The 27,456-nt window shown below is 47.8% G+C and overlaps 1 protein-coding gene across 1 annotated transcript; it reads right to left on the bottom strand.

The window, feature by feature from the left end:
* Nucleotides 1-6,057: 6,057 nt before the first annotated feature.
* Nucleotides 6,058-9,996, bottom strand: LOC123045803 (serine/threonine protein phosphatase 2A 57 kDa regulatory subunit B' theta isoform). Its single transcript, XM_044468979.1, has 2 exons — nt 8,091-9,996; nt 6,058-6,719 (listed from the first exon to the last, which is right to left on the bottom strand). Exons 1-2 carry the CDS (start codon nt 9,264-9,266, stop codon nt 6,384-6,386), a joined length of 1,512 nt encoding a protein of 503 aa, XP_044324914.1. The 5' UTR covers nt 9,267-9,996; the 3' UTR covers nt 6,058-6,383.
* Nucleotides 9,997-27,456: the final 17,460 nt, after the last annotated feature.

Here is a 27,456-nt window from a genome sequence, read left to right on the forward strand (position 1 = left end):
CGAACCACCGTTATGTTACTAAGCTCGAGAACAATCTTGCCTTTTGAGGCAAGACGATATGATCAATAAGCAAGGATTGGCACTATCCTAACTCACTGATCAGAGGGTGCACCAGAAATAAGGACTAGGTAGCACAATCAACCTTAGGGTGACGATTCAATAATCAACACGCTAAGAATGAGGTTATCGTCCATTTAACTACCAAGCAACAAGGTTGCTGGGAGTATAGATTTCACACATCACAATTCATTTGTCGGTATCCCGGTTGCAATAACACAGGAACCGAGGAATGAACAATGATGGTAAGAAGTATCGCTGTACCAAGAGTTCATAGGATGGTGTGCAATTCCTATAACAATCCCGATATAAGGATGGTAATACTCCAAGGTAGAATAGAGCAAAAGCTGGATTAGCAATTTGTTCTGCGGAATACAACTACTTTGACCCAATCCTAGATATGGATGAGGTACTGGAGTTTGTTTCTCCTAGTCATTCTGCGATAGAATGGCTTGACAGACCACAAGAGTCATAGGCATCGATGAACGAACGCACGCATACTCTTGACTATCAATTGATAGACGAGGGTCAGAATGCAACTAAAGAGAACAACTCAAAGGAACATATAACTTTCTGAGTTGTGGATGCATAGATTAGTATGTCGAACCAAGTTCAACATATTTCTTCCGGATAACCCATGCAGAAAGGTAGAACTGGCAGAGTCACGATTTATGAATGGAGAACTCCTCAAGAGTACTCTAATTGTGATTTTTTTGGATCCAATAAACATCTGCCATAAGTAGTTCATGGTATTTGGAAGAAGAAGATACCACGGACTTCAAGGACTATCGCAAAGGTTACTAATATCCTAAAGGCACTAGCAATTACTATCAACATGAAGTAGGTAGAGTGAATCTCGGGTTCAGAACCCAGGAGTAGAATACCTACTACTAAGTAGCATCACGGGATGCTTTCGATAATGACGGCCAGAGTCATCACACTGGAGCATAAATCATGGCTAGGCTACTAGATGATCCCCTGAGACACCTAAGGTCATAATACTAGCTCCAACATATATGTCAAGGCAATAAAGTATCTCAACTCACTGATTTGTGTGATTAATCTGACCAAAGGCACATCGGAAACAGGAGGAAGGGATTTGCAAATGCATCCGACTATTTAGAACCTGGGATGACTCGGACAGCATAATGGCTGTAAATGCTCAGAAAAGATTTGAGACATTCACAAAAATGGTGGCATAACCACTCAGAAGCACAATATCAAGGTTTTGAGATCAACAATTAACATACGGGAGTAGTAGGAACTGAACTGAGACTTAAATCCAACAATCTTATAAGTCTACTGATTAGTAACACGTGATCCTGATGGAAAGAAGAGATAGCCTAGTTCTTAATCCCCATAGAAGAGAAGATGATGACTCAGATCAGAAAGCCATGAGGTATAAGGAGTAAAAAGAGCCTTACGTTCCATTCCACAATCAATTCCCTTATATAACTAAAGAATTTCTAGACTCAACTTCGACCAGTTTGGCTTGGTAATCCTACAGGCAGTCAAGCTCTGATACCAACGCTGTCAGGACCCCGACTCGATGTCACATCGATCTAGCATGTAACACCTCATATCACTTTGCGGCCTCACGCACGGTATTCCCACGGGTGTCGCCTTACCTTTGCCCGGGACCGTTTGCGCCTTTTGGCACACGTATATGATAGTGTCGCTAGCATCCATATGATAAGGAGCCCGGGCTGACATGGCTAGTCGTAAACCCAAAGTGGCACAGACTTACAGGGACAGGCATCCATGACCCAGCTTCGAACGTGTCGGTCATCAGCAAGTGGGTCCGGGCTGTAGCACTGGGCTAGCAGGACTCCGGTAAACCGGGCTGTAGCGGGCTAACAGGACTCCGGTACTCAAAGCGTGACATTTCCCCGAAGGGACAGACACAGGAACGAAGAAGGACACATGCCGGCCAGCCTAAGTGTTCCAGAGCAGTAGCAAGCTACCATGGCTCAGCGGTAACACTAGGAGACATTTCCCGGTAAGAGAGGCTACTAAAGATAAACAACTAGATAGTCAGATCCCACACATACCAAGCATTTCAATCATACACACAATATGCTCGATATGTGCAAATACAACGAAGCATCACAACATGACTCTACGACACAAGTACTTTATTCATTAGGCTCCGAGGAGCGAGATATTACAAACATGGGTCTCATGACCCAACAATCAGAGCATACAAGTCAAAGCACAAGCGGAAGCTATCATGTCTGAGTACAGACGTCTATAAATGAAAAAGGCTGAAAATCCTGACTATCTATCAGATCCTGCCGAGGGCACAAGATCGTAGCTGAGGTATCAAGCTAAACGTCGAAGTCCAAGCGGAACTACTAGTGAGACTGAAGTCTCTCTGCAAAATATAAAATAGGCAAACGTGAGTACAAATGTACCCAGCAAGACTTACATCAGATCTATCTACACATGCATCATTATCAACAAAGGGGATGGTGGAGTTTGACTGCAGCAAGCCAGCTTTGACTCGGTGGCTATCCTGAACTACGACTGCAAGTAACTCTTTTGAGGTGGCGCACACGAGTCCACATATTCACCATATCAATACACCACTATGGATCCGCTCCCGTCTCCCTACGAGAACGCCATCCATAGCACTCACGCTTATCTTGCGTATTTTAGAGTATCCACTTTCACTTGTCTATGAACTGATATAAGCAACCCAGAAGTCCTTTTCCGCGGACACGGCTATTCGAATAGATGATGATAACCCTGCAGGGGTGTACTTCTTCATACATGTTTCCACCACTTAGCGTCTGCACACGACATGTGCTCGGCAGACTTCAAGCGAAAGCCGACGTGGGTGTAGACCACGACCTACCTAAACACTCAAGTCTCTAGTCCAGGTTTATCGCCTATTCGGGTTCCATCCATGAGGAGATCCGGCCGGAGTTTCGCTCACAGCCCCAAACGATGTGAACAGGGTTCCCGAGATACCTAACGGGTATTCGGTACACCGTGCCACGTACCTACCGCATCACAGCCCACCCCTACGGTCAGCGCTGTCCACGGCCTCCAGTAGCTACAAACACCAGAAACTACTTGCAACTCCTGGACAGAGACTAGGGTGAATAAGAAGTCGAGCGGGGTCATATTTCAGGGCTCAATGTATGGTAGTAGCTGAATCATGGATCACAAACACAGAACTCAGTTCCTGAGGACGGCTTCAATGAGACAACCCACCATGTACTCCTACATGGCCTCTCACCGCTACCTTTACCAAATCGTGTTCACACACTTAGCTCACACACAGTAGGACATGTTCACACACCTCTGATTCATCCCCGATGAATCAGACCTGACTCAACTCTAAGCAGTAGCAGGCATGACAAACAAACATGAATGAGTAGGCACAACAGGGCTCAAACAACTCCTACTCATGCTAGTGGGTTTCATCTATTTACTGTGGCAATGACAGGTCATGCAGAGGATAAAGGGGTTCAACTACCGCAGCATGTAACAGTTGAATCGGTGTTGTCCTAATGCAGTAAAAGAGAGCAGGAGCGAGAGAGTAGGATTGTATCGGAATGAACAAGGGGTTTTGCTTGCCTGGCACTTCTGAAGATAACATTGAGTCTTCATCAGTGTCAACGATCACATCATCGGTACACGTCTATCGAGAGGGGACAAATACCGGCAACACAGAAAGGAACACAATCAATGCAATGCACAATATGATGCATGATCATGACATGGCAAAATGAATGTGTTTTTGGGCTAATGCAACTAGCAACAGATTAAATGAAGTTGGTTTGAATATAAAACTCAAATTCAAACTCCATATGTGATTATTTAAATGCTATTAATGTGATTTGTGCTAAACAGCAGCTATAAGTTGTTCTAACATGCATGAAAATGGTACAGATGGATTCCTTGAATTTTTCTGATAATTTTTCATATATAATTTATTAAATTTGGAGTTACGGTTAATTTTCTATGATTTATTGAAGTTTTAGCTATTTTCTGGAATTTCAGAATTAAATTAAATCCAGAAATGATTTAATTGCGTCAGCCTGATGTCATGATGACGTCAGCAGGTCAACAGGGCGCCTCCAGGTCAAACCTGACATGTGGGACCCATATGTCAGCGTCACAGGTTAAACAGGGGGGGTTTATTTTAGTTTAATTAAGGATTAGGGCACTAGGGCCCACATGTCAGTGGCTCTAGGGTTAGATTAGGTGGTGATTAGCTTAAGCTAATCACCTGATGGCGGGGGCCCACCTGTCAGTGTCAGCAGAGGGGGTAGTTAAAATAAAATAACTAAACTAATTAACAGGGGGGGCTGGCCCCACCTGTCATCGACCCAGAGAGGGGGGGGGTCCCGCCGTGGTCAACGTGGTCAGACCCACCGGCGGCTTGACGCCGGCGAGGCCAGACGCGGTGGTGCGCGTCGGAAACCAACTACAGGGGCTCTTTTGGCGCGCAGGGAGCAGCTACGGGGAGAGGGTGGAGTGGCGCATCCAACGGTGGCGGTGGCGGAGGCTGGGGTGGCCGGAGCTGCCGGCGGCGAGCTCTTTTGCGGCGGCCGGAGCTCGGGCGAGGTCGGGGTTGGCGTTCGGGGGCACGGGAGGGGAAGCTAGTGGCGGCTACGGGCTCCTGGAGACGTGTTGAGTGCGGTGGTGTGCTCGGCTTCGAGCTGCAACGGCTCCAGCCACGGTGGTGACGAGGCACGGCGGCGGCGAGCTCTCGGGTCCGGCGGAAAGGCGGCTAGGGTACGGGAACGAGCGCGAGGAGGAGGGGGAATGGAAGAGTAGCTCACAGGGGTTGCGACGGTGGCCTCGGGGAGCTCGGGGAGGCACCGGAGCCGACGAATTTGACGAAGATGGCCGGCGGTCCCGAGGTTGAAGAAGCCGGCGGTGGCGACGTTGCAGGGGCTCCCGCGGTGCGCTTCTCGGCGAGGAGGAAGAGGTGGTCGAGGCGGATCTCCTAGGTACTTCGGGTGGCAGCGAGGAGCACGGTGGCTACGGCGAACGGCGTCGGCGACGACGAGCTCCGCTCGGGCGCGTGCAGGGAGGAAAGCAGAGGAGAGAACGGGGTCCAGGGGAAGAGAGGGGAGGTGCAGGGGGCGAGGGGAAGTGCGTGGCGTGAGGGGAAGGCTCGGGAACGACTCGGTGGAAGCAGGAGGTGGCCGAGGCGGCATCGGCGCTCGCCACCGAGCTGCTTCGGTGCGAGGGGAGGAAGATGACAAGGGGGAGGAGGTGGGCTGGGCCGGCTGGATGGAGCTGGGCCAGCTCTGGTGGGCTGCACGGTGAGGCCAGGTAAGCTCTGTTCCTTTTATTTTTTTCTGTTCTGTTTGTTTTATTTAATATCTTTTGCCACTGTTTTCAAATCCAAAATAATTTCATACAGTGCCAAAACATTCTGAAATATTTTATGTTACCTCTCTGGACTATTCCAAAAATACATAAAACATTTCAAAGCATTTGAAAATATATTCATTATATATTATGAATATATCCCCAAATTCAAATAGATTATTGATTTAAATTCAGAGACCAAATAATTCCTTAAAAATATTCCAGAATTTTGGTTTGATATATAACTCTTGCCAAAATTCACAAAACTATTTTTAGGGCATTTTGGATTCACAGAATGCAATTTAAAGGGTGCTTGCCCTTCTTTTAATTAGGGTTTTGAGGCTTCTGAATTCCTCAGTTCAAATTTCATTTGAATTTAAACATGATGCAGCAACCAAGCTAGTCCATGGCCAGGGTAAAGCTAGGGATGTGACACGGAGGGAGTACGTAGTTGGAAAAAAAAATCCATGCTACATCAACGTAAAATGGTGAAAATTGCCATGCTCCAACAACATAATTTGTCATTCCAAAATGTAATTGTCGTCCTGAACAAACCATGTAGTGCCATCAGCTCATAGTTCGCTCGGAGAGGGGTGTGGGGTAGCCATTAGTGTTCCAGCAATCTATTATTGGTTGTAAGCCAAAATAAAATAAAATGCTAGCTCATACAAGGGCAACAACAAAATGATCATTGTCATTTAAGTAAACCACCCAAGAGCATATCCTCAACAAAACCTGACGCTGTTTATTGGTCTATACGATAATCCTGATCCATGCCACGACACAGGCCAAATATCACGGAAACTCTCATGTATGCATACCTTTTGATCATGCAGTCCTCACGAAACCAAATACACCCTACCCAGGGGAAGTCAACTCACCAACCAAGAAGAAAAAAGAAAAATCCAACACTACAACCACAGCCCAAGTTCCAGAGAATCAGTCGCGCATCGTTCAAAGGATCGGGCGATCGCGGTCGCTATGGGTATATTCTATTGACTGGATTTGCCGTTGGGTATACCCGAGGGGCTGCTCTCGCCGCCCATTTCCTCCAGGCGCTTCCACAGCGCTTCCCGCTTCGAACTGGACTCCTCGTGCTTGAGCTCGTCGTCGTCGAACTTCTGCATGCACTCTCCGAAAAACGCGGAGTCGTGATCGGTGAAGATCTTGCGCACATTCAGCGTCAAGCTCCGGACAGCTTGGTTCCAGTGACCCCGGGCGTTTCTCTCGAGCGCGGGAAAGATGATGGGTAGTATCACCTTGTAATTCTGCTTGATTAGGTTCTCAATGTGGTCGTTGTTCCATAGAAACAGTGCCCGCTCTGCCACCTAGAAACAGATAAGGAGAAATATGTGGAAGTTAGGATATATGTTTTTGCTGAATATTCTTTACACTGTTTCATGGGCTACAGTTTAACAAACAAGTTCAGTTTATAGATCCCCAACCTATGGATGTAGCTACAGAAACATTAAGTAAGATACAAACTGCTGCAGTAACCACACAGCTAGGCAAAAAACAAAACAAAAAACTAACATGAACTATGAAAACCTCTCTATGTTTTAGAGGATGACAGTAATTAAAGGTACAGGCTATTTAGATCATGAGAACCCTGTGGCACACCACAGAATAATTCATTAAGAGCATGATAGCAGATGGAAAGGAAATCATAAATCCAAACTGTAAAAAATGTGTAACACCTGTATCCTAGAAAATGTGCAAGACCTGTTTCAGACATGACTCCAGCAAGGATTGACTGTAACACCTGTATCCTAGAAACTAATGAACATGGTGTTTTCCATTAAAATGGTACTTTCAGAAGACACCACATGATAAGTTCAACTCACAAAAGCAGAAGAATGAAATTTAATGAAATAGTAAAAGATATTTTTCAAGCAACATGTAAATTGAACTGACGCAGGTTGATTAGTATGATTATCATGGATGCATCAGATCATTTTCTGGAAGGGTTCCATGCAAGATAACAAAAGTTGCAGTAATGTCAAGAAGAAAATGAACAAATTAGTGATAAGAAGTTGATAGCCTCTAACAAAGTGTTCTCTTCCTGGTACCAATAAACAAATGCTCAGAAGTGGATCAAGGAAACATATTGTCTATATTTCTTTTACAATACAGAATTACAGATTACTCCCTCCTTCCATCTATATAGGGCCTAATGCGTTTTTCGAGGCTAACTTTGACCAAATATTAGAGCAATAATATATGACATGCAACTTACACAAAGCACACCCTTAAATTCATGTGTCAAAGGAGCTTTCAATGATATAATTTTCACATTGTGCATGTCATGTACTATTAATCTTGTCAATAGTCAAAGGCGGTCTTAAAAAACGCATTAGTCCCTATATAGATGGAAGGAGGGAGTAGCATATTTTCAAAACAACCAAAGTCCCATTTGCATAGTTTAGAACAAAAAACACCCTTGTGATGCACAGAGAATGTAGTAAACATCCAAGGCATGCAAAGATTGCCCATGTAAATCTTTTTCATAACCAAGGAACAAAACTATAAAATGATTTAATCTGTTGAAGACATCAATGTTGATATACAGATGAACAACAAGTCAACAGAATCATAAACTTAAGGCAGTGAAGGGCATATATGGACTACAACCAGAACCAATAATGACCAGTGAAGTAGAAATGCATGCAAACTTAAGTAAACGTCTGGTGAGATTTAACCTGGAAGTGTGAGCTGTTCATGCTACTGGCAATCTGACGGAAGAGCGGCACCATGCATCTTTGGAACTCTGCAAGCTGTGTTGCCTCTAAAACCTCTTCTAGCTCACCCAAGAACATCACCTCCTTTGAACTGTTTGTTATGGGCCAATACTTGAGCAATCCCCTAATAACAGTGTCAGCAAGTTTGCAGTCCTTCTCAACAAACTGTGTGATGCAATACGATAGCTGCTGATGGTACATTGCCACACACTTTGGCTTATGAAGTGGGATCAGTGCACGGAGAAGGAACAATTTGTGCTCTTCTTTAAGTGGCAGGGCAAAACCATTAATTATACTGCCCAAGATCTCCAGCAGCTCTGCAATACCGTTATGCTTTTCCGTTTCAAATATAAATCTGTAGAAGATGTTGTTGATTGCTTTCCTGATGAATGGGCGATGCACCATGAATTTACCATATATTCGATGGAGTATTGTCTTGAGATAGTCCCTTTCCCTGGGGTCTTCAGAGTCAAAAAGATCTAGTAGCTTGAGAATGAAGGAATGGTCTATGTACCTCTTGGCCAGCTTTGCATCTGTCTCTTGCGACGCTACAAATCTCAAGAAAACCTCATAAACGATCTGCAGGTGTGACCATGCTGGATCCATGAGAGGCTCTTCTTCCTCCATATCAACTCCTTCGATGGCCTTGTTCTCACGAGGAGTGGGATTCGAGCTCCGGAACAAGTTAATTGCAACCATCTTGCTGATCTCTAACATGATGATTTCCGAGAACTTTCCATTTGCAGAAGTGACATAATCAACAAGCTCCATAAGCGTCTGCCGCTTCATTTCCTTCTCCTTCAGGTTCTTGGTCGGATCGGCAAAGTCGTACACAGCACAGCACAGGGTGGCCTTTCTGACAAACAGATTCTGCTTCTCCGAGACCGGCACGTCCTTGAACGCTGGCAGCGGCTCGTTGGAGTGATAAACCACAGCCCCATTCATCGCCGGATTAGAAGCGGAGCCAGCTGGTGGCAGGTGCTCCCCATTTCCTGCTCTCTTATTCCCACCAGGCTCCACACTCCTTGCAACGCTGTAAGAGTTGGAAGGCTCGTTGCCGTTGCTCGTGGCAGCGTCCCGGGCATCGCCGGCCTTCCCTGTCTTCTTGGGCAGCCTACCAAGGATCTGTTTAATCATCTTGTACTACCAAAGACAACCTATGAGCACCCCAAAACCCTAGCAGTGTCCCAGCACAGCAAATCAGCAGCAGGAACGAAGAGGGATCTAGGCAAACCCTCACAGCCCCTGAAGCCTGAACCCACCCAAGCAGCCGGGCAGCAAGATCTCCTCCAAGCAGCCGCCGGGCAGCAGACAAACCCTGGCACCACGGACCCGAGCCGCCGGCACGGCCAGATCACTGGGACCAATACGGATCAGGCCTCGTCCAGGAGGCGCTCCACCAGCCGTACGCCGGCAGATCAGGCGACGCCCCCATGGCCACACCCTCCCTCCACCTTGCAGAATAAATAAATATGGAATCTTTCGGCTCCACCGGCCGCCAAATCCAGGATCCAAGAACCGGCGGCGGGGGACGGGAGTGGCGAGATTGAGGGCGAAAGGGGGGGAGTGGGAAGGGGGAGAGGAAACCTTTTGTTGGGGTGGCTGGAGCTGGAGGGGGAGCTGTGCTTGTGCTTGCTTTTCCCCGGCCTTCCTCTGGATTTGAGAGGGGTCGAGGTCCCCAAAAGCGGCAAAAGGGGGAAGAAGAGAAGGGAGGCGGAGTAGTAGGAGGAGTAAAAAGTTTGTGCAGCGGGCGCCGGGCGGAGAGCGTGGGAGCCGGAGAACAAAGGGCAAGCAAGCAAGCAAGCAAATCCAGACAGGGAGCCAGCCAAGGGAGACTGGGGGTGGAGTATTTTACCCCAACTGGCTGGCAGCTGGGTGAGTGCAATTAATTGCCTTGTTCTTGCCTGATTTTGCTCTCGCCGGGAAGTGGGAGCCTTCCTGGGTGTTGGCGCAAGAATAGACCACGCCTTCTTTGTGTTTTTTTTTCGTTTTTAGATGATTTTTTCTTTTATTTAGGGCTGGTTTAATCACAGTTTTGAGTCCATGATGTTTTGATTTATTTGTGCTCTGTTAGTATTTGGGGAAAATACAAAAAAAAAACAGGGGAGGATTACTAGTGCCAAATACTAGCATTTCACCAAGCACGAGCTACAAAAGTCCACTGGATTTGGATAAAGAAATCGCATCGAGATGATCTCAAGGGAAAGGAAAGAAATCACCCCGGGGTAGCCGAAAGATGCCACGTACTGGTATTGCCCGGCACCGATCAAAGGCGAAGGCCGGACGGGCTTGTCTCCTGCATGTATCCGGAGTATATAGCAAAAAACTACCACATTACAGGCTATCTCTACAAAAAAACTACCGCTTTTTTTAATCTTTCAAAAAACTACCATAAAATTGGTTTGTTGTTCAAAAAACCCAAATGACTGAAGCGTTAACTTTTAACCGCGATTATGACAACACTGGCCCACCCGTCAGGTATGATGTGGTAACACCGTTAGCTTTCGTTATAAGGTGGACCATTATGACAAGTGGAGCCCACATGTCGGTCCCGTATTTTTCAAAAAAGCATCAGGTCCTTGTATTTTTTCCAGAAAAAGCAATCAGGTCCTCGTATTTTTTTCAGAAAAGCAATCGGGTTCGCGGGTCCTGCTTCGCCCGTCGTCGCCCGCCGGTGAGCTCGTGAGGAGGCCGTCCACGTCGTCCCGTCGGAGCACCAGCTCGTCGCCTAGGAGCACCGACGAGGAGGGCAGCTCCTGCACGGGTCCGGCGACAACAGGACGTGGCTAACCAAGGCGCGCGGGGCAGGTGCCCATGGCGTGCGGTGGTGTATGCCGATGGCCATGGCGCGCGCCGCGGTATTGCCCATGGTGCGCAGCGGCGGCTGCCCATAGTGCCCGTGGTGGGGGATCCCCATGGCCATGTCGCCTGGCGGCGGCTCCTGCCCATGGGCGTGCGCGACGGCGGCTCCCCACAGCCATGGCGCGTGGCGGCGACTGCCCAAGGGCGCGCGCGACGGCAGCTCCCCACAGCCATGGCGCATTGCGGCGATACCAAGCAGCGACTGTGATGCGGCGGAGCTCCAAGGGCTGCTGCGCTGTGGGTGTAAGCGGCGGCTGGCGGTGGCCTTGGCTTTGCCGGGCGGCGGCCGTGGGCGAGCTACAGGGCGCGCTGGCCTTTGGTGCTGGCTGTCCGTGGCTGCGCTGGCTCTGGCTTGGAACTCGGGAGAGGTAAAGAGAGAAGAAAGCCAAGAGGAAGAAGAGGGATTACACGTGGGTCCCACATGTAAGTTAGCAGTCAAACAAACAGTCAGCAAACGGTTTATTTGGGGGTGGGCCCGGCCTATCATAAACTGGATTGATTTTTAATCACATGGTCATTTGGGTTTTTTGGAACAACGAACCAATTTTGTGGTAGTTTTTTGAAAGATTAAAAAAAGTGATAGTTTTTTTGTAGTGTGTCCGTACTGCCACTACTGTAGGATCGAAAGTATGTCTAGAGGGAGGTGATTAGACTACTTGACCAAATAAAAACTTAACATTTTCTCAATTTTAGTTCTTGGCAGATTTTAGCAACTTAGTACAAGTCAAGCAATCATAATACAATTCAAGCAAGTATGCGAAGAGTATATGAGCAGCGGAAAGTAAAGCATGCAACTTGCAAGAAAGTAAGGGAATGAGATTGGAGTGTGCAAACGCAATTGGAGACACGGATGTTTTTGGCGTGGTTTTGATAGGTGGTGATATCGTACATCCATTGATGGAGACTTCAACCCACAGAGGGCAACGGCTGCGCGAGTCCACGGAGGGCTCCACCCACGGAGAGTCCACGAAGAAGAAACCTTGTCTATCCCATCATGGCCATCGCCCACGAAGGACTTGCCTCACTAGGGTAGATCTTCATATGGTAGGATTGGAATATCTTGGCCTCAACACATGAGTAGGTGGTTCTCTCTCAGGAAATGAGTAGTGAAAGTGTAGGTTTGTTCTGATGGCTCTCTCCATGAATGAAGAGTGGGTGGAGGGGTATATATAGCCTCCACATAAAATCTAACTGTTACACACAGATTCCCAAACTCGGTGGGACCGAATCAGCAAACTCGGTCAAACCGATTTAGTTCAAAATGTGAACGTTAGGATTTTTGGTGGGACCGATATAGTCATCTCGGTGGTACCAATATGCTAGGATTAGGGCATAACATAATCTCGGTGTGACCGATCGCATAAACTCGGTGGGACCGATTTCAGCAGTAGGTACACAGAGGGTTAGTCAGGCAAACTCGGTGGGACCGATTCGCTCACTTCGATGGGACTGAAGTGTTACGAAAAGGAAACAGGGATTTTGCAATGCAGACTCGGTGGGACCGATTTGCTCTTTCGGTGAGACTGAAAAGTTACAAAAAGGAAACAAAGAGTTTGCAATCTCATCTCGGTGAGACCGAGATCCCTATCGGTGAGACTGAAGTAACTAGGGTTTGTGGCAATGGCTATGTCAAGTGAAACTCGGTGGCGCCGGATAGATCAAATTGGTGGGGCCGAGTTTGACATTTAGGTTTAAGACATATGTGGATGTGAGAAAGTGGTTTGAGGGTTTTGGAGCATATCACAAAGCATTTTGAGCAAGTAACCCGTTAAGCAACACCTCATCCCCTTTTAATAGTATTGGCTTTCATATGGACTCAATGTGATTTTGGATCACTAAAATGAAAATGTAGAGTCTTGAGCTTGTTGCCAATATATGTCCTCTGCATTTTGAGGGGTCCACATCTGTAGTCCATGCCATGCCAAGAATTGAACTTTCTGAAATGATTATTGAAAGCACAAGTGCTCCCTGGGTGATTTTGGTAATTTATGTCAACATATCTCTTGTTGGACTAACACTTTTACCTAGTATGTTTCAGATAAGTTCAACAATGGATTGGCATGGACTAGAGGATGTGGAACCCCTTCGAGATGCTAAGGACAAAGGATTGGCTCAAGCTCCAAGCACAAGACTCTACTCTTTCTATTTTAGTGATCCAAGATCACATTGAGTCTATAGGAAAAGCCAATACTATCAAGAGGGGATGAGGTGTTGCTTAATAGCTTGCTTGCTCAAAGTGCTTAGTGATATGCTCCAAAGCCCTCAACTACCATCTCACATCCACATATGACCCAAACCAAAAGTCGAACTCGGCCCAACCGATTCTTTCTATCCGGCGCCATCGAGTTCAGATGTCATAGCCACTGCCACAAACCCTAGGCAAATCGGTCTCACTGATAGGGATCTCGGTCTCACCAAGATGGGATTGTAATCTCTGTGTATGTATCTATTACCAAAGTCGGTCTCACCGAGTTTGTGTAATCGGTCCTACCGAGATTACAATGCAAACTCTCTGTTCCTCTTTGTAATATTTCGGTCCAACCGAGATGAGCGAATCGGTCCCACCGAGTTTGCCTGACCAACTCTCTGGTTAGCTTATTACCAAAATTGGTCCCACCGAGTTTGAGTAATCAGTCTCACCGAGATTACGTTATGCCCTAACCCTAACCATATCGGTCCTACCGAGTTGCATGTCGATCCCACCGAAAATCCTAACGGTCACATTATTTGCTAAATCGGTCCGACCAAGTTTGACGATTCGGTCCCATCGAGATTGGCAAGTTGTGTGTAACGGTTAGATTTTGTGTGGAGGCTATGTATACCCCTCCACCCACTCTTCATTCGTGGAGAGAGCCATCAGAACGTGCCTACACTTCCAACATACATTTTTTGAGAGAGAACCACCTACACTTGTGTTGAGGTCAAGATATTCCATTCCTACCATATGAATCTTGATCTCTAGCCTTCCCCAAGTTGCTTTCCACTCGAATCTTATTTCCACCAAATCTAAATCCTGTGAGAGAGAGTTGAGTGTTGGGGAAACTATCATTTGAAGCACAAGAGCAAGGAGTTCATCATCAACACACCATTTGTTACTTCTTGGAGAGTGGTGTCTCCTAGATTGGTTAGGTGTCACTTGGGAGCCTCCGACAAGATTGTGGAGTTGAACTAAGGAGTTTGTAAGGGCAAGGAGATCGCCTACTTCGTGAAGATCTACCCTAGTGAGGCAAGTCCTTCGTGGGCGGCCATGGTGGGATAGACAAGGTTGCTTCTTCGTGGACCCTTCGTGGGTGGAGCCCTCCGTGGACTCGCGCAGCCATTACCCTTCGTGGGTTGAAGTCTCCATCAACATGAATGTACGATAGCACCACCTATCGGGACCATGGCTCAAAAATCTTCGTGTCTCCAAATTGTGTTTGCACACTCCAATCCCATCCCTTTACATTTTTGCAAGTTTTACTTTTCGTTGCTCATATACTCTTTGCATGCTTGCTTGATATGTATTGTGATTGTTAAACTTGTGCCAAAACTCCACTTCAACTTAAAGAAATTAAAACTGAAAATTTTCTTGCTTAGTGTCTAATCACCTTCCTTCTAGACACCTCTTCTCGATCATTTCAATTGGTATCAGAGCATTCGTCTCCATTGCTTTGGTTTAAACACCATTGGAGGAAGATGGATGAGTCTACTTTGGGGAGTCTTAGACATAGGGTGCCTATACTTGACGGAGAGTATTTTCATGAGTGGAAAAATGAGATGCTTGTGATTTTCAATGAATATCATTTGAACAAGTACATTTCTAGCTCTTGTGCACCTCATGTTGATCCTATGCATCCTACCCTTGATGAGTCAATTGACATGATTCACAATCTTAGAACTATTGATCTTATCACTAGAGGTTTGCCTAGAAACTTGATAGGTTGCTTGCCTACTCTTAAGTGTGCCTACACCATATTGAAATTTCTTGAGGAACGATTTCCAAATTATTCCTTGAAAAATCTAGATGAAATTCTACATAAGTCTATTGCCTTGAGTAAGATGAATTCAAATGATCCTATGTTTGGTGATTGTCTATTTGAGCTTACAAATCTTATGCGTGACAAAGGAGATGTTGGAATCATTAGTGATATTATTTCCGAAGCTACTAGAATTCAAAGAGAAGATCATTGTCAAACTCACTCTAATGAATCACCCTCTCTAGGAATTGATCCATCACATGACGATGTTGAACATGGATACTATGATGAGGATGATGATAGCGACTTTGATCTTGATGATGCAATGAGACACTTTGGTCTTATGGCAAATCTTCGGGGATATATGGCAGGAGAAAAGGAATGGGTTCTTGACAGTGGATGTACCGATCACATGACCGGAGATAAAGACATGTTTCGTGAGCTTGCTGAAAATGACGGCCCTCGAAAGTATGTCACTTTCGGTGACAACTCAAAGGGTATGGTGGTTGGCCTTGGTAAGGTGGCCATCTCACATGATAGCTCCATACAAAATGTCATGCTCGTTGAATCTCTTGGATACAATTTACTTTCAGTATCTAGACTTGTTGATTTTGGTTTCAATGTCCTATTTACTGAAGTAGATTGCCAAGTGTTTCATAGAGACAATCATAAAATGGTCTTTACCGACATTCGTAGAGGGATCTTTACATTGTTGATTTCACTAAAAAGGCTCAACCTAGAACTTTCTTTATTGCTAAATCTTCTAAAGGTTGGTTATGGCATAGACGATTAGGTCATGTGGGCATGCGAAACCTTGCCAAGCTTATTAAAGGAAATCATATCCTTGGCGTTAACGATGTCATATTTGATAAGGATAGACTTTGCAACGCTTGGTAAATAGGTTGGAGGAAGACATCCCGTGAAGAACATCATGACCACAAGGAGGCCACTCGAGCTACTTCACATGGATCTCTTTGGTCCCAACGCCTACAAAAGTCTCGGTGGAAATTCTTTTGGTCTAGTTATAGTTGATGATTTTTCAAGATTTACGTGGGTATTCTTTCTCGATGATAAATCACAGGTCCAAAAGATCTTCAAAAACTTTGCTAGGAAGGCCCAAAATCAATTTGAAGTGAAGATCAAGAAGGTTCGCATCGACAACGGAACAGAGTTCAAGAACGCAAATGTGAACACCTTTCTTGACGAAGAAGGGATTTCACATGGGTTCTCGGCTACGTACACACCTCAACAAAATGGAGTTGTTGAGAGGAAGAACCTGACGCTCATCAAAATGGCGAGAACGATGCTTGATGAGCACAAGACGCCGAAGCACTTTTGGGCGGAAGCGGTTGAGACAGCTTGTCATGCAACAAACCGCTTGTACCTTCACAAGCTACTCGGCAAGACGGCATACGAGCTCCTCACTGGTAACAAACCCCAAGTTGGATACTTTCGAGTATTCGTCCCAAAGTGCTACATTCTTGATAAGCATCGTCGTTCTAAATTTGCTCCTAAGTCTCATGAAGGTTTCCTACTTGGTTATGGCTCAAACTCTCACACTTACCGTGTCTACAATAATTTCACCCGAAAGGTTGAAGAGACGGTAGATGTGAAGTTTGATGAATCTAACGGCTCACAAGTAGAGCAATTGCCAATTGATGTAGGAGACAAAGACCCTTCAGAAGCAATCCAAGACTTGTCTATTGGCAAAATTCGTCCAACGGAGGTGAAGGGGAGTACCTCGTCCGTCCAAGTGGAAGCTTCTACCTCACGGCAAGGTGAACCAAGAATTGATACGGAAGCATCCACAAGTGGGACACGCCAAGATGAAGAAAACGAGGAAGTACACCAAGATGAACATCAACAACCTCCTTCTCCACCATGACAAGAGAATGACAACGTCAACAATGAAGAAGGCCAAGAAGAAGAACAAGATGAAGAAGATGTTCCACCTAGATCCAAGCAAAAGCTTTCACGAGTTCGAGCAAGAGTTGCTAAAGACCATCCCATCGAGCAAATCTACAATGATATCCAAACCGGGAGAATCGCTCGCTCTAAAACTCGTTTAGCTAACTTTTGTGAACACTATTCATTCATCTCTAGCATTGAACCTATGAAGGTTGAAGAAGCTTTGGAAGATCCGGATTGGACAAACGCCATGCATGAAGAGCTACACAACTTTGAGAGAAATCAAGTTTGGACATTGGTTGAGAAGCCCGACAACAACCACAACACCATCAGTACCAAATGGGTGTTTTGCAACAAGCAAGATGAAGATGGACAAATAGTTCGCAACAAAGCACGTCTTGTCGCCCAAGGCTACACTCAAGTCGAAGGTATGGACTATGGTGAGACATATGCCCCTGTTGCTAGACTTGAGTCCATTCGCATCTTACTTGCCTATGCTAATCACCATGGTATCACCTTGTACCAAATGGACATTAAAAGTGCTTTTCTAAATGGTGAAATAGAGGAAGAAGTTTATGTTAAGCAACCTCCCGGCTTTATCAATCCTAAGAAACCTAATCATGTTTAAAAACTTCACAAAGCTCTTTATGGTCTTAAACAAGCTCCTATAGCTTGGTATAAATGCTTGACCAAGTTCCTTATTGAAAAAGGCTTTGAAATTGGAAAAATTGATTCTACTCTTTTTACTAAAAGGGTTAATGGAGAACTATTTGTGTGCCAAATCTATGTTGATGATATTATATTTGGTTCGACTAACCCTCACTTTAGTGAAAAGTTTCGAAAGCTAATGTCGGAGAAGTTTGAGATGTCAATGATGAATGAACTCAAATTCTTTCTTGGTTTGCAAATCAAGCAAACTAAGGAAGGTACATTTGTCTCTCAAACAAAGTACACCAAGGACTTATTCAAGAAGTTCAATATGCAAGGATGCAAAGGTATGACTACACCCATGCCTACTAGTGGACATCTTGATTTGACCAAAGATGGTGAATCGGTTGATCAAAAGGTTTACCACTCCATGTTTGGTTCATTATTATATCTATGTGCTTCACGTCCCGATATTATGCTAGGTGTGTGCATGTGTGCACGATATCAAGCCGCTCCTAAAGAATGTCATCTTAAGGCCGTGAAAAGGATAGTGAGATACTTAATCCATACACCAAACTTTGGCATTTGGTATCCAAAGAGGGACTCCTTTAATCTTGTTGGCTAATCCGACTTGGACTATGCCGGTGACAAGGTTGATAGAAAGTCCACTTCAGGTGCTTATCAATTTCTTGGTAGATCTCTTGTATCTTGGTCTTCCAAGAAACAAAACTTGGTATCCTTATCCACCGCCGAAGCGGAATACATTGCCGCTGGTTCATGTTGTGCTCAATTACTTTGGATGACCCAAACTCTTAAAGATTATGGGATATATGTGAAACATGTTCCATTGCTTTGTGACAATGAAAGTGCTATCAAGATTGCTCAAAATCCCGTGCAACATTCTCGAACTAAGCATATTGAAGTTCGTTATCATTTCATTCGAGATCATGTTGCCAAAGGGGACATTAATCTTAAGCATGTTCGCACCGAAAAGCAATTAGCTGATATATTCACTAAACCACTTGATGAGAAAGTGTTTTGCAGGTTAAGAGGTGAATTGAACATCATTGATGCTTCAAACTTGGAGTAGGAACTCCATTTGATACATGCAAGACATGAGCCTATGGCTAATCCTTGATATCTCTCTTATGATGATAATCTTATGTCTTGGATATATTTGCACCTTGCATGTTATCTAACCCGTGTAGGTACTTGGATGAATCTAAATCTATGAGATTGCAACCCACTCACATCTTGAGCGATCTCTACATCACCAAGTCTCTACACAATGGTGGTTGAAGACAAGGAAGCACGAAACCATTCAAACATATCCTTTGACAAATTCTATGTTGAGTTTCATGATTGTCATTTTGGATACACAAGTGCTCTTCCTTGCAAAACTAACCCATGTAGGTAGACGAACTCAAATTCCAAAGTGGTGCTCCCAACTCTTGATGAGCTATATCAGTCTTGAGCAACCCACATAAGTTCAACTACATGATCACGATCAACACCACCACCCAAGGTATATTATTCCATCTTAGAGAAGCTTTACTCCAAGTCATGAGTCAAAGCAACTCGATAAGATGTGAATACATCAAAATGCTTAAACGAATAATGGTAACCCCATTTTGAGCTTAAACGATTAGTATGACCAATGATCAAGTGATCTCACTTGACTCCTAAGTCAATATACTCTAACATAGGTGACTTTGTCGCTGACCAATTCTAGATGAAGTTCTCTCGTGTTTCTTTTCTGTGCTCTTGCATTTGCTCATGCATATTTGTTTCCCCTTTCAAAAAAAAACTTCATCTAGATTTCTTTTCTTTTATTTTCTGTTCTGCATTCCCTGCATCCAATTCCTTGCAAATCCTTGTGAGATCTTCCTTGTCTAGAGAGCTGAGGTGACAAATGTTTTCTCTATGATGAACTCGATCACACTGGTATGTTGTTTTCGGTCTAACCGAATCCTTTCGGTGCAAGCGAAGCATAAAACTCGGAGTCACCGGTTTCATAGCAGGAAAGACATTTTGCCACTTGTTCCTGCATTACTTTTGAACCAGCTCCACTCAATGAATCTTAACCTCTACCAGCATCACATTCAACTTGCTGCTTTGTTCTGTGACTCAAGGACCAAACCCATTGAGGGAGTCCTGGACTAGGGGGTGTCCGGATAGCTGAACTATCATCATCGGTCGGACTCCAAGACTATGAAGATACAAGATTGAAGACTTCGTCCCGTGTCCGGATGGGACTTTCCTTAGCGTGGAAGGCAAGCTCGGCGATACGGATATGTAGATCTCCTACCATTGTAACCGACTCTGTGTAACCCTAGCCCTCTCCGGTGTCTATATAAACCGGATGGTTTAGTCCGTAGAATAACAACAATCATACCATAGGCTAGCTTCTAGGGTTTAGCCTCCTTGATCTCGTGGTAGATCTACTCTTGTAATACCCACATCATCAATATTAATCAAGCAGGACATAGGGTTTTACCTCCATCGAGAGGGCCCGAACCTGGGTAAAACATCGTGTCCCTTGTCTCCTGTTACCATCCGCCTAGACGCACAGTTCGGGACCCCCTACCCGAGATCCGCCGGTTTTGACACCGACATTGGTGCTTTCATTGAGAGTTCCTCTGTGTCGTCACCGATAGGCTCGATGGCTCCTTTGATCATCAACAACGACGCGGTCCAGGGTGAGACTTTTCTCCCCGGACAGATCTTCGTATTCGGCGGCTTTGCACTGCGGGCCAATTCGCTTGGCCATCTGGAGCATATCGAAAGCTACGCCCCTGGCCGTCAGGTCAGATTTGGAAGTCTGAACTTCACGGCTGACATCCGCGGAGACTTGATCTTCAATGGATTCAAGCCACAGCCGAGCGCGCCGCACTGTCACGAAGGGCATGATTTAGCTCTGCTGCCGGACAGTGCCCTGGAGGCCGCACACGAGTCCGCTCCGACCCTCGATTCGGAGCCGGCTGCGCAGATCGAGGACGGGTGGTTAGACACCGCCTCGGGGGCTGCGACCTCTACGGCGATAGAGTCGAATACTGACCTTGTCCCTTGTGAAGCTCGTGATTCTGAGGTGCTGGACTCCTTACCGGACTCCGAACCTCCTACGCCCCCTCCAATCGAATCCGATTGGGCGCCGATCATGGAGTTCACCGCTGCGGACATCTTTCAACACTCACCTTTCGGCGACATTCTGAATTCGCTAAAGTATCTCTCGTTATCAGGAGAGCCCTGGCCGGACTGCGGTTAGGATGGTTGGGATGCGGACGACGAAGAAATTCAAGGCCCACCCACCACCCACTTCGTAGCCACCGTCGACGATTTAACCGACATGCTAGACTTCGACTCCGAAGACATCGACGGTATGGACGATGATGCCGGAGATGAGCAAGAACCAGTGCCTACTGGGCACTGGAAAGCCACCTCGTCATATGACATATACATGGTGGATATCCCAAAGGATGGGAATGGCGAGGGAACTGCGGAGGAAGACCCTTCCAAGAAACAGCCCAAGCGCCAGCGTCAGCGGCGCCGCTCTAAATCCCGCCACAGCAAGAATGGAGATTCCGGCACCGGAGATAACAATACCCCAGACAGTGCCGAAGACAACCCCCTCCAGCAAGATTCAGCACAGGAGGACGGAGAAGCCATCCCTCATGAGAGAGGGGCAGACGAAGAGGTAGAGGATGGTAATTACATGCCTCCCTCTGGAGACGAGGCAAGCCTCGACGACGACGAATTTGTCGTGCTTGAGGATCCCGTCGAACAAGAGCATTTTAAACACAGGCTTATGGCCACGGCAAACAGCCTCAAGAAAAAGCAGCAACAACTTAGAGCTGATCAAGATCTGCTAGCCGACAGATGGACTGAAGTCCTTGCGGCCGAAGAGCATGAGCTCGAACGCCCCTCCAAAAGCTACCCCAAACGCAAGTTGCTCCCCCGATTAGAGGAGGAGGCATATAAACCTGCATCACCAGAGCACAATACGGCTGACCGACCACCTCGTGGCCGCGACAGATAGGCCTCTAGGCCCTCCACTAGAACCGTACCCCGGCATCGCTCGAAAAGCACAAGGCCACAGGGGAACGCTCCGGACTTGCGAGATATATTGGAGGATAAGGCAATACAATCAAGATCGATCTACGGATCGCGTGGGCGCCCCATGATACGTGATGACAACCGTCGCGCCGGACACAACAAGTCCAGCCGGGCCGAACACAGTAGACAAAGCTCGCTTGAGCTCCGTCGTGATATAGCCCAATACAGAGGCGCCGCACACCCACTATGCTTCATAGATGAAGTAATGGATCATCAAATCCCCGAAGGGTTTAAACCCATGAATATTGAATCCTATGATGGCACAACAGACCCCGCGGTTTGGATCAAAGACTATCTCCTTCATATCCACATGGCCCGCGGTGACGATCTTCACGCCATCAAATACCTCCCACTCAAGCTTAAAGGACCAGCTCGGCATTGGCTTAACAGCTTGCCAGCAGAATCAATTGGGTGTTGGGAGGACCTGGAAGCCGCATTCCTTGATAACTTCCAGGGCACGTATGTGCGACCACCAGACGCTGACGACCTAAGCCACATAATTCAGCAGCCAGATGAATCGGCCAGACAATTCTGGACACGGTTCTTAACTAAGAAAAATCAAATCGTCGACTGTCCAGATGCGGAGGCCCTCGCGGCCTTCAAACATAACATCCGCGACGAGTGGCTTGCCCGGCACCTGGGACAGGAAAAGCCGAAATCCATGGCAGCCCTCACATCACTCATGACCCGCTTCTGCACGGGAGAGGACAGCTGGCTAGCCCGCAGCAACAACCTCAGCAAAAATTCTGGCAGTCCGGATACCAAGGACCGCAATGGCAGGTCGCGTCGCAACAAGAACAAACGCCGCATTAACAGCGACAATACTGAGGATACGGCAGTCAATGCCGGATTCAGAGGCTCCAAACCCGGTCAGCGGAAAAAGCCATTCAAAAGAACTACTCTGGGTCCGTCCAATTTGGACCGAATACTCGATCGCTCGTGCCAGATACACGGCACCCCCGAAAAGCCAGCCAACCACACCAACAGGGACTGTTGGGTATTCAAGCAGGCAGGCAAGCTAATTGCCGAAAACAATGGCAAGGGGCTGCATAGCGATGACGAAGAAGAGACCCGACCGCCGAACAATAGAGGACAGAAGGGTTTCCCCCCACAAGTGCGGACGGTGAACATGATATACGCAACCCACATACCCAAGAGGGAGCGGAAGCGTGCACTCAGGGACGTATACGCGATGGAGCCAGTCGCCCCGAAGTTCAACCCATGGTCCTCCTGCCCGATCACTTTTGATCGAAGGGACCACCCCACCAGCATCCGCCACGGCGGATTCGCCGCATTGGTTTTAGACCCAATCATCGATGGATTTCACCTCACCAGAGTCCTGATGGACGGCGGCAGCAGCCTGAACCTGCTTTATCAGGACACAGTGCGCAAGATGGGCATAGACCCCTCAAGGATTAAACCCACAAAGACGACCTTCAAAGGCGTCATACCAGGTGTAGAGGCCAATTGTATGGGCTCAGTTACACTAGAAGTGGTCTTCGGATCCCCGGATAACTTCTGAAGTGAGGAGTTAATCTTCGACATAGTTCCGTTCCGCAGCGGCTATCACGCTCTGCTCGGACGGACCGCGTTTGCAAAGTTCAACGCGGTGCCGCACTACGCATACCTCAAGCTCAAGATGCCAGGCCCTCGAGGAGTCATCACGGTCAACAGAAACACTAAACGCCCCCTCCGAACAGAGGAACATACAGCGGCTCTCGCGGCAGAAGTACAATGCAGCCTCTTAAGGCAATTCTCGAGTCCGGCCGTTAAGCGACCGGACACGGCTAAACGCGCCTGGAGTAACCTACAACAAGACCACCTGGCATGTTCCGAGCACGCGTAGCAATGCGGCCCCAACCCCAGCCCTCGCAAGATTGCAAGACTGGTCCTCTGTGTACATCATTACGCTCTGGAGATACCATGGGCATAGGTGGAGGGGCACGACCACGACAGGCCCAGAATGAGGCTTAACCACACCAGGGGCTCTCAAGTGTGTCATTCTTTTTTATCTTTTTCTTTCTTACCCACAGGACTCCGTTCACCAGAGGCCCTGTCCGGCAGTAGACCGGCCGAACTCACGATGCAACAGCCAGGGGAGGAGAAAGGTTACGACGAATATTCAGGTGGTCTCCATTACGAGCATTAAACCTGTTTTATACACCATTCCGCAGCCTACCCCTAGAGGGGGACACATTTAATAGTCCCATCCCTTGCTTACCGCACTATTTGTATCGTTCTGCATTCATGGCAGTATTACTTAATTAAACAATGTAGCGCCTTTTTGCTTATAATTGCATTCCTTTCTTATACATATGTTCATTCATGACATGTCACACCCGTACACTTGGGTACGGCTAAATACACCAGGGGCTTAAGTTCCCCACATTATGGTGTGATAAGTCCGAACACTTTCACAAGTGCGGCACCCCGAACTTATAGCATTATATGCATCAGCTCCGAATCATGTCTTGGGCCAATAGTTGGGTTTGCCCGGCTCCCATGTTTTGGTACCTTACGTTCCATTTTATCGGCTAAGGTAGCACTGGGAGAACCACTGCGATTGCGCCCCAGTTGAGCTGGGCGAGCGCCTCAGTGGAGAAAGCTAAAACTGACCGTCATGATAAGGCGAGAGCCGGTCGCTGTTCGAGAGGTTTTTTCGAGTCCCTAAAGACTTATGCCGCTTAGAGCGAGGAACCGGCTTTGTCCGGCCCAGGCGTGGATAGCGCCCCGAATTCGGCCTTCCGAACACTAGGGGCTTCGCCGAAATTTAAAATTATAGAATTCTATGGCTAAGTGAGAGTGTTCAAGCATTATAAGTCCGGTTGCCTCGTTCGTTGTGTTGAGCGCCTCCCTAGATGGACCCAAATATGGGAACAAGAGTGCTCAAATTTATCCCGAACACCCCAGCACTCGTGGCATGGGGGCTGAAGCCGACGACTTGCCATCTCTCAGATTTGATAAACAGCCGCACAGAAGGTAATATTTTAAATCAACAAGCATTGCTTAGCGCATATGAACAAAGTTTTCAGCGCACAGGATAACAAAATGCGAGTCTACTCAAATATTACATTTTTGGAGCACTCACCCGCAATAATGCGGGCACCCTTCAGGACACCCTTATAATACATCTCGGGCATGCGATACTCCTTGCCCGGCGGTGGTGCGTCCGTCACAAGCTTCTCAGCATCCATCTTGCCCCAGTGCACCTTAGCACGGGCAAGGGCCCGACGGGCACCTTCAATACAGGCGGATTGCTTGATGAACTCAACCCAGGGACAAGCATCCACCAGCCGCCGCACCAGGCCGAAGTAGCTCCCAGGCATGGCCTCCTTGGGCCACAACCAAACTATGAGGCCCTTCATGGCCTGTTCGGCCACCTTGTGGAGCTCGACCAGCTGCTTCAGCTGGTCGCTAAGGGGCACCGGATGTCCGGCCTCAGCATATTGAGACCAAAAGATCTTCTCCTCGAGCTCCCCTCCTCGGCCCGGTAGAAAGCGGCAGCATCGGACACGCTGCGGGGCAGATCTGCGAACGCTCCTGGAGAGCTCCGAATTCGGGTAAGTAACACGTAATTCACATTCACATGCTTGCTTTGCATGAAAAATGCCTTACCCGCCGCTATTTTCTTCACCGCCTCGATTTCCTGAAGGGCATCGTGGGCTTTGGCCTTAGCGGCTTTGGCACTCTCAAGAGCCAATGCAAGCTCGGACTCTCGAGTCTTCGAGTCGCGCTCCAAAATCTCATGCTTTTCCACGAGAGCCTGGAGCTCTTGCTGTACCTCCGCCACCCGCGCCTCGTGCTTCTCTCGCCCAACACGCTCCACGATCGCATTACGTTCGGCCGCGGACACCGCCTCCTTTAGGGTCGCCACCTCGTTCGTGGCCCCTGAAGTACCCACGTTATCCTTGTCATTTCTCTTGCAACCAAATCCTTTTCTGTAAGGTACAACTTTAATAAGGTGTTACTCACCTTCCTTGTCCTCGAGCTGCTTCTTGGCACGGCCGAGCTCGTTCTCGGACCGCTCGAGGCTTTGCTTCAAAGCATCGACCTCCGCAGTCAGTGCGGCAGAGGTCAGCAGCACAACCTGCAATCCCATATTGACATATTTTTTAAGACTCCTGCGTATATCTTTTTAGATCCTCAGTCCGGCTTTTCTTTTCGAACACCGAACCGAGCATCAGGGGCTACTGTCCATGCGGTACTATTTTACGTATATTAATATTCTTACCTCAAAGCCTGATAGAAGGCTGCTACAGGCTTCGGTCAGCTCGCTTTTGGCGAGCCGAACCTTCTGAATCACCGCACTCATGACAGTGCGGTGTTCCTCCTCGATGGAAGCACCGTTGAGCGCCTCCAGCAAGTTGTCCAGCGCCTCCGGTTGGACGGAGGCCACTGGCGTCACGGTCTTGCCCTTCTTACGAAGGGGCTACCCGCTGGACTCCGGAACCACTGCAGGTTCTGGTGCGGAGTCCGGTACGAAGTCCGAGAGGTTGCCTTGTGGCACCTCCGGGTCCTCCTCCTCTGGGTGGTTCCCTCTCTGGGATCCCACCTCGGCGTCGTCGGCATCACAGGGGGTGGAGGCGGTCGGAAGTGAAGTACTATTCACATCCAACGTACCCAAGGACCCGCTCGACGAAGCGGGAAGATCGTCCTTGGGCGGACTGCAGGGTTGTGTGCGGCATTAGAAAGACACCATGTGGCAAAAAGAAAAATCATGAAGTTATTCGGAAGTCCGGATACTTACGATCTCGCCAGGGGCTTGGCCCTTGAAGGCCAATCCTCGTCGTCGTCACTGGCGTTGGCGGAACAGTCCGGGGGAAGAGTCCTTCCCTTCTTGGATCCTTCGGCCTCCCTTGTTGGGGAGGCCTTCCTTTTCTTCCCTCCCCCCTCTGGGGGAGAGGCCTCTTTCTTCTCCTCCTCGTCCTCGTGGGAGGAGTCCGCCTCGGAGTCATCGGATGATGAGTCCGATAACACCTGAAAACGGGAACTCTTTCGAGTGCCCGTGGCCTTCTTCTTGGCCTTCTTCTCCGGCACCACGTGGGGTGCCGGAACCAGCAGCCCTGTTAAGCGGGCGTCCGCTGGGTCTTCTGGCAAAGGGGCCGGACAGTTCGTCTGCTCGGCCTTCTTCAGCCAGTCCTGTCAAAGGAGAGGGAGTTTAGATCCCGCATAGAGTCAAACTATGGAAAACAAGTGTCCCGTAAAGGGTAGAATCGCTTACCTCGCTAGCCTGGCGCTGCGAGATGAATCCGCGATCTTCGGTAGCGGATGCGGGAGCCTTGGCGCCCTTAAACAACACCTTCCAGGCATCTCCATATGTAGTGTCGAAGAGCCTGCTCAAGGTTTGGTGCTGGGCCGGATCGAACTCCCACAATTTGAAGGCCCGTTGTTGGCACGGGAGAATCCGGCGGACGAGCATGACCTGGACTACGTTGACAAGCTTGAGCTTCTTGTTCACTAGCTTTTGGACGCAGGCTTGGAGTCCGGTCAGCTCCTCCGAATCGCCCCAGGTCAGGCCACTCTCTTTCCAAGAGGTGAGCCGTGTGGGGATGCCAGATCTGAATTCGGGGGCCGCTGCCCATTTAGGGTCATGCGGCTCGGTGATGTAGAACCACCCCGATTGCCACCCCTTGATGGTTTCCGCAAAGCGCCCTCAAGCCAAGTAACGTTGGGCATCTTGCCCACCATGGCGCCTCCGCACTCCGCTTGGCTGCCCTTCACAACCTTCGGCTTGACATTGAAGGTCTTGAGCCACAAGCCAAAGTGGGGCTGGATGCAGAGGAAGGCCTCGCACACGACGATAAACGCTGAGATGTTGAGGATGAAATTCGGGGCCAGAT

This window comes from Triticum aestivum, chromosome 2B (genome assembly GCF_018294505.1).
Source record: "Triticum aestivum cultivar Chinese Spring chromosome 2B, IWGSC CS RefSeq v2.1, whole genome shotgun sequence".
NCBI classification, from domain to species: Eukaryota; Viridiplantae; Streptophyta; class Magnoliopsida; order Poales; family Poaceae; genus Triticum; species Triticum aestivum.